The sequence below is a fragment of the Aythya ferina genome (assembly GCF_964211825.1).
Source record: "Aythya ferina genome assembly, chromosome: Z".
Taxonomy (NCBI): domain Eukaryota; kingdom Metazoa; phylum Chordata; class Aves; order Anseriformes; family Anatidae; genus Aythya; species Aythya ferina.
Genome location: NC_140299.1, coordinates 42196105 through 42210358, shown reverse-complemented (window position 1 = coordinate 42210358; position 14254 = coordinate 42196105). Strand labels below are relative to the sequence as shown.

General features: G+C 39.3%; 1 protein-coding gene across 2 annotated transcripts in view; it reads left to right on the top strand.

Moving 5' to 3' along the window:
* RASEF (RAS and EF-hand domain containing) overlaps positions 1-10444 on the top strand; it is a 39815-nt gene extending 29371 nt beyond the window's left edge. For both annotated transcript variants that reach the window (XM_084504398.1, XM_084504399.1), the window contains exons 16-17: positions 2877-2953; positions 5674-10444. In XM_084504398.1, the coding sequence (XP_084360524.1) occupies positions 2877-2953; positions 5674-5782 (186 nt within the window). In that variant the 3' untranslated portion in view covers positions 5783-10444. The remainder of the gene's footprint in view (positions 1-2876; positions 2954-5673) is intronic.
* The last annotated feature ends 3810 nt before the right edge of the window (positions 10445-14254 follow it).

Here is a 14254-nt window from a genome sequence, read left to right as displayed (position 1 = left end):
ACTGGCTAGCAAGGCTATGCTTGAGGCACCCCAGGATATGTTTGGCCCTTTTGACTGTCAGGGTACACTGTTGACTCAAATTCAACTTGATGTCGACCAGAACCCCCATATCTCTTTCTGTGCTTTACCCTCAGTCCATATAAATATCCAAGATTGCCCCATATCTGTGATTGTATGATTCTATATCAGGTGCAGAATCTGACGATGCCTTTGTTAGATTTTATACAGTTGGTGATTTTCCAACCCTCTAGTCTGTCAAGATAGAATCATAGAATCATTTAGGTTTGAAAAGATCTCTAAGGTCATCAAGTCCAATTGTTAACCTCGCACTGCCAAGTCCCTAATCCATGTCCCTAAACACCACATCTACAAGCCTTTTAAATATCTCTAGGGAGAGTGACTCAACTACTTCCCTGGGCAGCCTGTTCTAATGCTTCACAGCCCCTTCAGTGAATAAATGTTTTGTAATATCCAAACTAAACCACCCTTGGTGCAACTCAAGGCCATTTCATCTTGTGCTATTGCTTGTTGCTTGAAAGAAAAGATCGACCACCACCCCGCTACAGCCTCCTTTGAGGTAGTTGTAGAGAGTGATGAACTCTCCACTAAGCCATTTTTCTCTATGCTAAATAACCCAAGTTCCCTCAGTCTCTCCTCATACGACTTGTTCTCTATATGCTTCACCAGCTTCATTGCCCTTCTTTGGATGTGCTTCAGCACCTTGAAGTCCTTCTTGTACAATGGGACCAACAAAGAACCCAGTTCTTGAGATGTGGCCTCACTAGAGCCAAATACAGGGAGACAATCACTTCCCTAGTCCTGCTTGCCACACTATTTTTGACATAAACCTTCTTGGCCACCTGAGCACACTGCTAGCTCATATTCAGCTGATAATTGACTAATACCCCAAGGTCACTTTTTGATGAAAATCTTTTCAGCCACTCTTCCCCCAGCCTGTAGTGTTACATGGAGCTGTTGTGCACCAAGTTCAGGATCTGGCACTTAGTCTTGTTGAAGCTTATGCTGCTGTCCTCATCTCATCGATCCAGCCTATACAGAACCCTCTGTAGAACCTTTCTACCCTCAAACAGATCAACACTCCTGTCCAATATGGTGTCATCTGCAAACTTACTGAGGGTGCACTCAATGTCCTTGTCCAGGTAATTGATAAAGATGTTAGAGATCTTTCTGCAAGGCCTCTCTGCCCTTGAGGGATTCAACAGTTCCTCCTAATTTAGTGTCATCTGTGAATTAATGTTATATGCATTTGAATCCCATGTCCAGATCATTTATAAAAACATAGAAGAGGACTCACTTCAAAAGGGAACCCTGGGGAACCCCCCTAGTTACTGGCCTCCAGCCTGATGTAAGCACACTTACTATAATCCTTTGAGCCCAACTCATCAGCCATTTCATTATGTATTTATCTAGGCATATGCTGGACATTTTGTCCAACTGTTAGAGATAGACTGAGAATCACTATGAAAAGCTTTGCTGAAATCCAAAAAGTTTACCTATACTGGCTTCCTTGGTCAGTTAGGTGGGTAACCTTGTCATAAAAGGAAAGTTCATTTAACAGGATTTTCCTCTTGTGAACCTGTGTTGACTATGACCAATGCCTGCAATGTCTTTCAAGTGTTTGTCACTAACTTGCAGAATAGTCTTCTCCATAATTTTACCATGCACTGAAGTGAGACTGACAATTAGGCCTGTTACCAGGATCTTCTTTCTTGTACTTCTTGAAAACCGGGACATTTGCCAGCTTTCAGGTGACTGGTACCTCTCTGGATTCCCAAGACAGTTAAAAGATAATTGTGAGAGGTCTTGTGATGACATAAATGAGCTCTTTGAGTATCCTAAGATGAATTCTACAGGGCCCCACTTGGGCGAGATGATCTTCAAAGGCTCCTTCCAAACTGAGCCAGGCTGTGATAAACAGATATATGTATCCATATATGGATATATGTATCCAGCAGGAGTAGCAAACATACACAAGTTCAGATTGGCTGGGAGTTTGTCATTCCCCCAGTCATGGTCCTACAGCTCAGGGCTCCAGGGATTCCACCACTCATCACTGGTGTTGAAGACAGACGAAGAAGGCACTAATTTTTTATGCTTTATATATATCCCAATTGTTAGGTTTCCACCTCATCAAGTAACAGACTAAGGTTGTCTCTTGTTCTCCTTTTGCTGTTAACATACTAAAAACCTTTTTTTTATTGCATTTGTTCAACTTTCAAATGGAATATTTTCACTTTTGAGGGACTGTTTTGCATTCCTACCATGTCTACAGATAGAAAAATGGAACACTGGAAATAGCATGGACAAGTTTTGTGCATATTTTTATATGTTCGATAAAGGATGAGCATATCCCATGTTTTGCAGAAAAAAAAAAGAAAAAAAAAGTAGAGTCTGTAGTGTCTTGGGTTGCTGTATAATTGTGCAATTGATTGATTTGTACATGGGCAGGTAGCATGTCTGTTACTTATGGAATGATATTTCTGGTTAATTTGTAGGTTAAACTAAAATACCAGATGCTGTAGGTTATATGGTTTAGTAGCTAACAGACTGTTTCAGTAACCTGACCTAGCAAGTTTTCCTATTTTGCAGTTTTGTGGACAAGATGATTGAGTTCAGACATTGAGCTTACAATGTATTTTTAACTTAATTTGTGAATTCGTTATATACCAAATATAAAAAGTTACAATTAAAAGGCAATTGTTTTTTTTTTGGAGTACTGAAGTGAAATCCTGTTGATTTAAATATATGTGTCCCAATTCATTGAGTTACTAAGGAATTATTTTTAATTGAATATAGATATACAGATGAGAACCATTTTGGTTGAGTTGGCTTAACATTTTATTTTTCACTCACAGACTTATAATGCACTATTCTGTGAAACAAGTGCTAAAGATGGATCTAATATTGTAGAAGCAGTTCTTCATCTTGCTCGGTAAGTAGATGTATTTCTAATTTGAAATAAACATATAATCATAGAAACATAGAATGGTTTGAGTTTACAGGGACCTTACAGATCACGCAGTTCCAACCCCCTGCCATAGGCAGGGACACCTCCCACCAGATCAGGTTGCCCAAAGCCCCATAGAGCCTGACCTTGAACACCTCCAGGGATGGGGCATCCACAGCTTCTCTGGGCAGCCTGTGCCACTGCCTCACCACCCTCTGTTCTGTAAAGAATGTTTTACTAATCTCTAATCTAAATCTACCCTCTTTTATTTTAAAGCCATTACCCCTTGTCCTATCACTCCATTCCCTGACAAAGAGTCCCCTCTCCCGCTTCCCTGTAGGCCCCCTTCAGGTACTGAAAGGCTGCAATGAGATGTCCCCAGAGTCTTTTCTTCTTCAGGTTGAACGACCACAACTACCTCAGCCTGTCTTTGTAGAAGTGCTCCAGCCCCTTTAATCTTTGTTAATCTCCAATGGCCCTCCTCTGGAGTTGCTCTAACAGGTCCATGTCCTTCTTGTGCAGGGGCCCCAGAGCTGAATGCAGAGCTGAAGTGCTCCAGGTGGGGTCTCACAAGAGCAGAGCAGAGGGGGACAATCGCCTCACTCGCCCTGCTGGCCATACTTCTTTTGTTGCAGCCCAGGATGTGGCTGACTTTCTGGGCTGAATATGCATATTTGAATATGTTTTATATATGAATGTACATACAAAGTATATACGTATGTACACATGTACAGATTTAAAATTGTGCCAATGTAAAATCCAACCAATGATATTATAAAAGGAATACCACATTAAATCTATCAATAATGTAAGGTGGGTTTTATTCTCAGTTTAATCAAGTAACAATTTTGCTGCAAATGTTACATGGCTGTCTTAATTATTAATATTTAAATTAGAGCTTAGTTATGGACCCCACAATTTTAAAACCTGGTTGGTGAATGAATCATATTTTTAGTGGTATGTGGATTTACTTTCTTAATTCTTTCATATGCATAAATTAATTCAACTTGCATATAATTATGCATATAATTAATACTTAATTCTTCCATATATGTTAATATATATTCAGCTTTATTACTGACCATTCTAATCCCACATATTTTCCTTGATGTCTCTAAATTATTTAAAAGACAGAAACTGTGCTTTATATCTATTTAGCAATGTGCTATTTCTGTGATAAAGAGTGAGCCAAATGTTACACTTTTGCTACCTTTCCAAGCTGGCCTGTGTTACAGTATTATTTTGAAGCGCTGGTAGTATATAAGAGATCCTCAGGCTCGGATTTTTCAGCTTAATATGGGGAACTCAAGGTCAGAATTACAGACCAAATTAATATTTATTATTTTTTTTTTAGCAGTTCAATTCAATAATCAAACTTTTTGTCATTTGGTATATATTTTTTAATTCAGTTATAGTGTTATTAAATAGTGTTATTAATTAATAACACTATTAATTAATGGGGCTTAAATACAAAATACTGGCTTCCTGGAGAGCATCATTGCTTCTTCACACTGGACTTTCAAGAGCACTTGTATTTCCAGGAAAATGAGTCCATCACAGTTGCAGCAAGAACACAGGCATTTATTTGTCTGTTATTGTCAGCAGCTGATTTGTTAAATGACTTATTTCCAGGAACCTGGCCATGAATGCAGCAGTGGATTATAAATCAGAGAACATACATAGCATAGTTCCATAACATTAATCACAGTTGGAAAATGATCTCTAATGTTTAACCATGATAAATTTGTTTAACTGTTTCAAAGATAAAAATGTTTTGGCAGTTGGAGCCTTTATTTATAGAATCTCAAAAAAAAAAATATATATATATATTTCTTCATTAGGTTCATTGAATCTTATATGCTTTAGATACTACCCAGAGCCTTGATCTGGAATGGTTGGCTGCAGTTTCTCCAGTTTGTAACCCTTATTCTTTGAGAAAAGCATTTCATTTTGAAATGTAAATTTCTAAATGAACATTTCATTAGAGCAGATACCATACAGACAAAGAAGTGTTACTTCTTTGCAGGGTTCCTTTCTGCCACTGTTTTATTGAATAATAGTGTTCTGAGTGGACTTCATATTCTACTGGTACAAGGAGGATTTAAATTATATATGTATATGTGTAATACACACATATGTTAGCAAGAAATTCTAGAACTTGCTTTTGACTATTCTAGGATGCCCTATGACAGTGGCTGTGTGAGAATACAGTATCAATAGTCATTATTACATACACAATTTTAAAGTTTTTGTTTATAACAAAACATCCAAAAATATATGTTTTTCCTCTGAGGATAAATACATACCTGAAATTGCAGTTATTTAGTTTTATACTTTCAGCTGTGAACATAGTCTGTTTCTATGGTAATGTATTGAAGTAAAAAAAAAAATGAAAGAAAAATGAGCAAAATAAAAGGGCAGGGGAAAAAAAGAATGCTTGTGTGTTCTTACATATCAGAAATTGTATTTCTGACATTAGCAGTGATTTGTATAGAAATATTGATTCAATCCTCCAAATCGAAACTTAAGGGACATGTTGATTCTGTACACTAACAATTGTATTAGTGTTTTAATGGGAGTTAACTAAGTCATGGTGACCTGTGTAAGAGATGCCTGCTGAAACAAAATAGTGAACATGAATGCGTGTAGAAATATATTCACTGGCTGTATTTTTATTGTGTTTGTTTTTTTTTTTTCCTTCACAGTGAAGTGAGAAAACGAAGTGATAATCAAGATGATACAAGGTCAATAACCAGCCTGGCTGGGATGCCTGTCAAAAAATCAGCACTCACAAAAAACTGTTGCAACGTTTAAGTGATAAACTCTTGACTTAACTCAGATACATACATGTATATACCTATTAAAAAAAAAAATAATGAAGGATTTCAATTATGTATTCTTTTTACTGTGGATTTATACATTTGTGTTTTTTTGTACATTGAAGTTGTACATCATGGAAAAAGTCCAGACTCTGCTTTCTGCTAATTCATTTTTATACATTTGCTTTGTCCTGTAGGCTCTGATTTCACCTTTCTTAAGTATTGTAATTCAATGAAGTGAGCTCTGAATCAATACTGCAGCAGTCAGTGCATGAAATATTGTAATATATTTTATCTTGTTTACCTGCTTGTTTCTTTATGGGCTCAATATTTCTTACATACAGAATATGATAAGATAATGTAATATCACTTTCAAAAGAAAAAAATTGCAACTTTAATTAATCTTTTTTTCTTGTGCCCATGTACCTAGTTTTTTGAAGGCCTCAAGTTACACCTTCATGAAACACTTCCCAAGAAAACCCCAAGCCATTAAGATGTTTCCTAGTTACAAGTTCAGGGCATGAAGTAGAATGGTCTCTTGGGAGAAGACAGAAGTGGGTGTATGGGGTACTGGTTTAATTTTCACAAAAGTTGGCGAGATAATTTGGGGACTTAAGGTATGATTCAGAACTGAGAAGCAGACTTTGCACAGGCCATTACAGTTCCAAATCCCAGGTAGATCTATAATACCTGTGATATGTAGGGTTACTGGGATTAATTAATAATCCAGTACCTGCCTGTTTAGACTAGATCATTAATAGTGTTACAGAGAGATAGAGATTGTAATTTTTGCTTGTTTTCAAATGTTTCCCATTTAGACATTAATTGAGGTTTGTAATAGGACAGAGGAGTCTGTTTTGGATATTCTTCAGACATTTTTGAAGTTTTAGGCATGCAGGTGGAAGAATTGCTGCACATGTACAAGCATCTGTGTGAGCTATTCACTGAAAGTCTCTGGAATGAATAGCAACCTCTTGTCTTAATGAGAATACCATAGCCTGAATATAAGAAAATTCTGAGATACCAGTGGGTGATAGTTTGAGGTGTCAGGATCTTTAAAAGCTGAGTTGTTACTGCTTACAGTAGTTCCCAACAGTCATATAGTGTAGTAGAAATTGAAGGTATTTCTGTTGTCAACAATCATGGTACAATTCTCAGCTTTCAGTAATTTTGATGGGAGTAGGTTAGGACCCCTTAAGAGCAAGTGAACTGTTTCAATGTTTTCTGTTTATATATAGAAAATATCTCCAGGCTGAAACCTGCCTCAATAAATCAACCTTGAGTAAAGTTTTATGGACTTAGTGGAAACCCATATGACCAACAGCTGCTACTGTGTTTTATCAGTGCTATATTTGAACACTGTATAGCCTGAGCTATGTTATCAGTAGTATAAAATGTGGAGTTCTTAGAAATAGGAAGGTTCATCATTGTTAAAAAAAAAAATACTGTTTTAAAGGAGTGGGAACAGTGTTTTTAAGTATCCTTTTGAGCCTCTTGACCCAGAGCGGCTAATCGGTAGTTATATGAAAGCTTGTTCTTAACATGACAAAGAAATCTAATGCCAGAAGAAATAAGACATTTTTATTTCACTTTATTGTACTTCAGCCATAAAAGAAAAGACATGTTTAATGTCCTCTTTGAAATACTGAGGGAAAGCTATTTGGAGTTTCTCTGAGTAGAAAACCATGCCTAGCTGAGCTAACTGATGAGGGCATCTTTCGTTATCTTTGTGTCTAAAACTTCTGTCCAAAGGAATAAGGTGGAAGGAGAGTCAATGTGGGTTGTACTTGCATGTAGTTCTGCAGTAGAGAAGAGAGGTGGAGATGATCTGTGCATGATTTCTGAAGTGAGCTTATGCTCACAACATGGTGGAGTTTGCATTTTCTCAAGAAGAAAAGGTCATGATTGTAAGCTTGTTACTGGCATTCCAAAATACTGCTTCTTCAGTGTTACTATCTTCATTTAACTCGCAGAACTGAGACGGAGCTTGGTGTTCTATGGTCTATTGGGTGAATCACAGTGTTTGACCAAGTCTGTGGTCTTGGCCTGCTATAAATAAGGTGAAATACATTTGTGTAAACCTTCTTGACAAGCCCGCATCAGCAAAACATTTTGCTTGGGTACAGAAAATTACATAAATTTGTTTGCAAGAAAGATTTCAGGATGTGTTTTTTCCCAACCTCCCAAGCACTTAAGCAGAGATGGACTATTGCCAGTTGTAGATTAGGTTAGCTGTGTTTTTTACCATCTGCTGCTACCAAGAACAGTTTGGCTGTGGCCTTTGTAACTCTCCTTTCAGTAGGTGATTAAATCATTTAATTTTAGTAGCTGTAGTCTATTAGATTACCCTCTATCTTCTCCTCATAAGTATGGTAACAATGTGGAGTACCCCTTTCAAAAGTGGCTTCCAGATCCTTAGTTTGCCACGTGTGTGCATGTGCAGTAATTCATTTCACATCTGAGGTGCTTTTCTTACAGAGTGCTATGTGAATATCTATTCCTGTAGAGAAAAGCCTGGCTGAAGGACATGAATTCAGGGACCTATTTTTTCTTTTCCTATGCCAGATTGGGCCCTGGGCATTTTGGGTACCTTTTTTCATTTATTTTAATGAGCAAAATCTCTCCAGTGATATTTGACTAAACTATGCAAACCAAATCACTTTTTTTAAGCTATGTAATTTTTATGTGTGTCAAGTAAAGCAACAGTGTTTTTTTTTTTTTTTTTTTAAGTAAGATTCAGGGTTGGAAACTGTTAACAAAGTTTTACCTTGGACTAGTTTTATGATCAATGTATGAATTACTAGAAAAAGTGCTACTGAATGGGGATATAACTATAGCTCTGTTGGAATTGGTTTTAGAAATCAGCTCCACAAAGTCTAAATATTCACATAACACCAGGTAGAATTTGTGTTAAAGCAAGAGAAATTTGAAAAAAAATATTTAAGTATGGAAACAAAACCATGTGTTTGTAAATGGAAATAATGAATATTTGAGGCTTTCCATTGTTTTGCGTTGAAAAGTTACCTTGCCTTCTACCTGAATTGTAAAGTGAAAAACCTCAGCTTTATGCTCTGACATGGTTGCACTATTGTACTTTAAATGTTTTTATGGTTTTGTTTAGTGTGTAAGAGCTATTCATTAAATCATACAAAGCTATTTTTTTAGTTAGTGGATGTGTTCCCTTAATACATATATTTATTCAAAAAGGGAAGACATTTTTATGTTTCTCCTCGTGATCTGTAAATATATTATTTTTATTCAGTTGACATGGAAGTATTATTTTGTCCTGTATTGTTTTTGACCCTAATTGTGGCATAATGCACGTATCTGAGGCAATAATTTTTCTTAGACACCCTGAAAATGTTCTGATAAATCACTATTCTTCTAACCATTTTGTGCCTGTTCAGCATACATTAGTGGCTTAATAAGACATGCTGAAGATTTGGTTAATTGTTCTTAGAAATACAGTTGTGGCCTAACATGGATTACATGTTTTTCAATGTAGCTATTTTTGTTGTACAGAGTACAGAATCCTCTATTATTTTAGGAAAAATAAATTGCAGTTTTACATCTGTATGCCTGCTAAAATGTATTTCAAGGAAAATATCTATAGCCCACTGCTTCAAGGAGCGTCATGTAGATGTGTACGCATGCAGATACCCAGTTAAGCTAACAGCTTCTGTGCCAGTGCAGGCAATCTGTTAATTTGTATGAATGTTTTCTATTTTACACAACCTACTGTTGTTCAACAATGTTATGTAATATTTTAGAGAAACAAATTTCAGTAAAAGATCCCTGATTCATAAACAGAAGTGAGATAATTATTCATATCATCAAGACACTTTAGGAAGAAACTTACTACCAAAACGTTTCTGACTGTAATAAATAATTAAAAAATAGATCCAATAACTCATCTGTATTTCAAATGCCTTTTCCCACTGCCTGTGCCAGCTTTGATATAGCATGTGATGCTATCCCTCTGACCCTGTACAGGCTACTTATGGACTGGAGAAAGTTTTTACAGCACTAGAGATTCTAGTATTTCTCTCCCATTGCATTACTATCAGTAATAGTAATCCTAATCCTTATGGATGTCTGCAGGACTGGTAGCATCATTATTCATTATCATTATTATTATTTATTTTTTTTTCCACATACCTTGTTTTGTAAGAAAACCCTCCTTAGGGTTAAATAGAATTTGTCCCAGATGTGTGGAATGTAGGTACAAATGCATTACATAGTTTGTAAAATGAAGTCTTTTTCCTGTAATTTCTGCCCTTTGAGTTATAGCTATTGATAGTTGAGTTTATGTGAAATTAGTCACTAGTGTGGCTGAGTAACCAATAAACCCAAGCTGTGGAAGTTTCCCAATAAATATAAAGTATTTAAAATAACAATGTATTTTCATACTAGTATGAGGAAGAAACTCATTGCCAATGGCATGTATCAAATTTTGATAAAGCTCTAAATTGTGAAAACTTCTGAAACTTTAATTTTTACCGTTTATGATTAGAACTGTGGTGTTCATGAAGTTTGTTCCTCCTCCAAATGAGTGATCACTGCATCCACTGTCATTTTGTACATGCATATGCTTAAAAAGAACTACACTTTCCCTATATTGAAAATTACTGTACAATAAAATATGTTTCAATAACTACTTTTCTGAACTGTATTTTCTTTTTGCCACTGCTTATGGGCTGCAGTCTGACATAGCATCTATGACTTGTCAGCTTTCTGTGGTTAAGATTCACCAATTTCTGCAGCCAAGAGCATGTAAGAGCGATACCAAGTCGTGGATACTTAGCCTCAATAAGTAGTCATCAGCTTGCATCTCTGTTGAGAGATGTCCATAACTGAGCACAAACAAGGCTTGCAATTACATAGCTGTATCTTTAGAGGGATATTTTAACCACTTAGTCTCCACATCACTAGTATGTGATATTACTGTGGTAAGAAAGAAAAGAAGAAGGTAACAAAACCAAACAACAAGTCTATTGCAAATATGCTCTATAGGGCTCTAGACCTCAAAAGGAAAATGCTTAGGAGTCCATACATCAAAGAAAAAACACCCCCAAATCCAAATTTAAAGCTCCTTCAGATAAAATTAACAACCTTAAATATTGATACAATTTGAACTTAAAAGGATATTATTGTCTGCTCTCTTCTTATAAATATATTTTTAATAAGTACAATACTCAATAAATATGCTTCTTTTAAAGTAAAAGGTAGCTGAGAACAAGCTGAAAGAAATATTGTAGATTTTTAAGTTAGTCCTCAGATTTACTGGCAGAACTACTTTGGTGTATGTTCCTAGGTTTGAGAACAGACGCTGCTTTCCTGAATACTGCTGCCATCTGTACTTCTGTACTTGCAAACTTTTAACAGCTTGACCTCCTTGGTGAGGTGATTTTAGAGTAACATTGGCTGTATTTTTTTTTTTGGCCTGAAGCCAAACTTTGACCTTCTGCCTTACTTCTCAATGATTTTTATATGTGTTGGAATTGGTTTTAGTACCTGCTCTGAAGTCCACAAATGCATTATATTCTCATGCACATGAAACTCCAATGTAACTGGAGTAAGAGCAACAGAAAAAAGTGTGGCTAGGGACACTGAGCATAGTGTGAAAGCAAGTCCTGTAATTCAAAGTTCAAACACAGGTTTGGTAGTGGTTGAATCTGAACCTAAAGCATGAATGCCCGCTTCTCTCCATCCAGCAATGAGTTCTGGAAGAAAGTGGTGGTGGTGGGGTGTGTGTGTGTATGTGTCAGTGTCAACAATTCCTCATGTTGCCCTGCCAGGGATGGTGACTCCAACACTTCCCTGGGCAGCCCATTCCAATGCCTAACAACCCCTTCAGTAAAGAAGTTCTTCCTAATATCCAAACTAAAACACCCCTGGCGCAACTTTAGCCCATTCCCACTCGTCCTGTCACCAGGCACGTGGGAGAATAGACCAACCCCCACCTCACTACAGCCTCCTTTAAGGTACTTGTAGAGAGCGATAAGGTCGCCCCTGAGCCTCCTTTTCTCCAGGCTGAACAAGCCCAGCTCCCTCAGCCGCTCCTGATAAGACTTGTTCTCCAGGCCCCTCACCAGCTTCGTTGCCCTTCTCTGGACTCAAACCTTGATGCCCGTCTTGTAGTGAGGGGCCCAAAACTGAACACAGTACTCAAGGTGTGGCCTCACCAGACCTGAGTAGAGGGCGATAATCACTTCCCTAGACCTGCTGGCCATGCTGCTTTTTATACAAGGCAGGATGCTGTTGGCCTTCTTGGCCACCTGAGCACACTGCAGGCTTCTATTCAGCCAACTATCAACCAATACTCCCAGGTCCTTCTCTGCCTGGCAGCTTTCTAAGCACTCATCTCCCAGCCTGTAGCTCTGCTTGGGGTTGTTGTGCCCCAGGTGCAGGACCGGGCACTTGGCCTTGTTGAACTTCATATGGTTGGCCTCAGCCCATCGGTCCAGCCTATCCAGATCCTCCTGCAGAGCCTTCCTACCCTTGAGCAGATTGACACATGCACATCTAACTTGGTGTCATCTGTGAACTTACTGAGGGTGCACTCAATGCCCTCATCCAGATCATCGATAAAGATATTAAAGAGGACTGGCCCCAGTACCGAGTCCTGGGGGACTCCACTAGTGACCGGCCTCCAACTGGATTTGACTCCATTCACCACAACTCTTTGGGCCCAGCTATCCAGCCAGTTTTTAGCCCAATGAAGCGTACGCGAGTCCAAACCATTAGCAGCCAATTTCTTGAGTAGAATGTTGTGGTAAACAGTGTCCAAAGCCTTGCTGAAATCAAGGTAAACCACATCCACAGCCTTTCCTTCATCTTCTCTTGAAGAGTGCCCAGCCTTCCAGGACTCCTCTGCCCTTCAGAGTCCCAAGGGACTCTGCCAACCAGCATCCTGAACAGCTCAAAGTCAGCCCTCCAGAAGTCCAATACAGCAGTTTTACTGGTCCCCTTCCTGACTTCACCAAGAATAGAGAACTCTGTAATTTCATGGTCACTCTGCCCAAGACAGCTTCCAACCACTGCATCTCCCACCACTCCTTCTCTGTGAAGAGAAGGTCTAGTGGCACACCTCCCCTGGTAGTTTCACTAACCAGCTGCATCAGGTGGTGCTATCTTCCACGTTCTCCAGAAACCACCTAGACTGCTTTCTCTGGGCTGTGTTGTGCTTCCAGGATATGTCTGGGAAGTTGAAGTCCCCCACAAGAACAAGTGCTGATGATTTTGCAACTTTTGTCAGCTGCCTGTAGAAATCCTCATCTGTCTCCTCATCCTGGTTCAGCAGTCTATAACAGACCCCCACCAGGATGCTTGCGTTGTTGGCCTTCCCGCCGATCCTAACCCATAGGGATTCGATGTTATTATTCCCAGCCTCAAGTTCCACAACATCAAAACACTCTCTATTATAGAAAGCCACACCACCACCCCTTCCATGCTGCCTATCCCTTCTGAAGAGCCTATAGCCAGTCATTGCAGCACTCCAGTCATGAGAGTGGTCCCACCACATTTCAATGATGGCCACCAAGTCATAGCCTGCCTGCTGCACAATGGCTTCCAGCTCCTCCTGTTTGTTACCTATGCTGCGTGCATTGGTGTAGATGCACTTCAGCTGGGCCATTGCCTTCTCCCCCAGCCTTGCCATTGTTTCCCCTGGCACAGCTCCAAAAAGTCTTATTTCAGCCCCATCCCCCTTCTTACCTAGTTTAAAGCCCTCTCAATGAGCCCTGCCAGCTCCTGGGCTAGGATCCGTTTTCCCCTTAGAGATAGGGACCCATCTGCAGCCATCAGGGCGGGTGCTAAGTAAAGCACTCCACTGTCAAAAAAAAAACAAACAACAAAATTTCTGTGTTGGCAACAGCCTCTGAGCTACATGTTTATCAGGTGGGCTTTACATGTCCTCTCTGTACACCTCCCTGCCACCATAGGGATAGATAAAAACACCACCTGTACTCCCACTCCATCCACTAACTGTCCCAGTCCCCTAAAGTCCCGTTTGATAGCCTTCAGGCTTCTCTTTTCAATGTCATCACTGGCTGCCTGGACTATCAAAAGAGAATAACAGTCAGAGGGGCGAACCAGGTTGTGAAACTTTCTGGCAAAGTCCATGACCCTGGCCCCAGGGACGCAGTAGACTTCCCTACGGGTAGGGTCAGGCCGACACATAGGGCCCTCTGTTCCCCTGAGAAGGGAGTCGCCTACAACAATCACCCTTCTTTCTTTCTTGGGGGAGACAGTCCTGAGGTGTGGAGTTGACTTCCTCGCCCTAGGCATCCTCCTGGGTAGATTTTCTATCTCATCCTCACCTACTGGCCTCTCAAGCTCCAGGGCCTCAAATCTGTTGTGTAAGGGCACCTGGGAAGGTGGGGCCGGTAGGGTGTGTGTGGGGGGGCATCTCCTGTGAGGTCAAGCAGGGACCTGCTTCCATTCCTCCTCAACTCCTAGGTCCCCT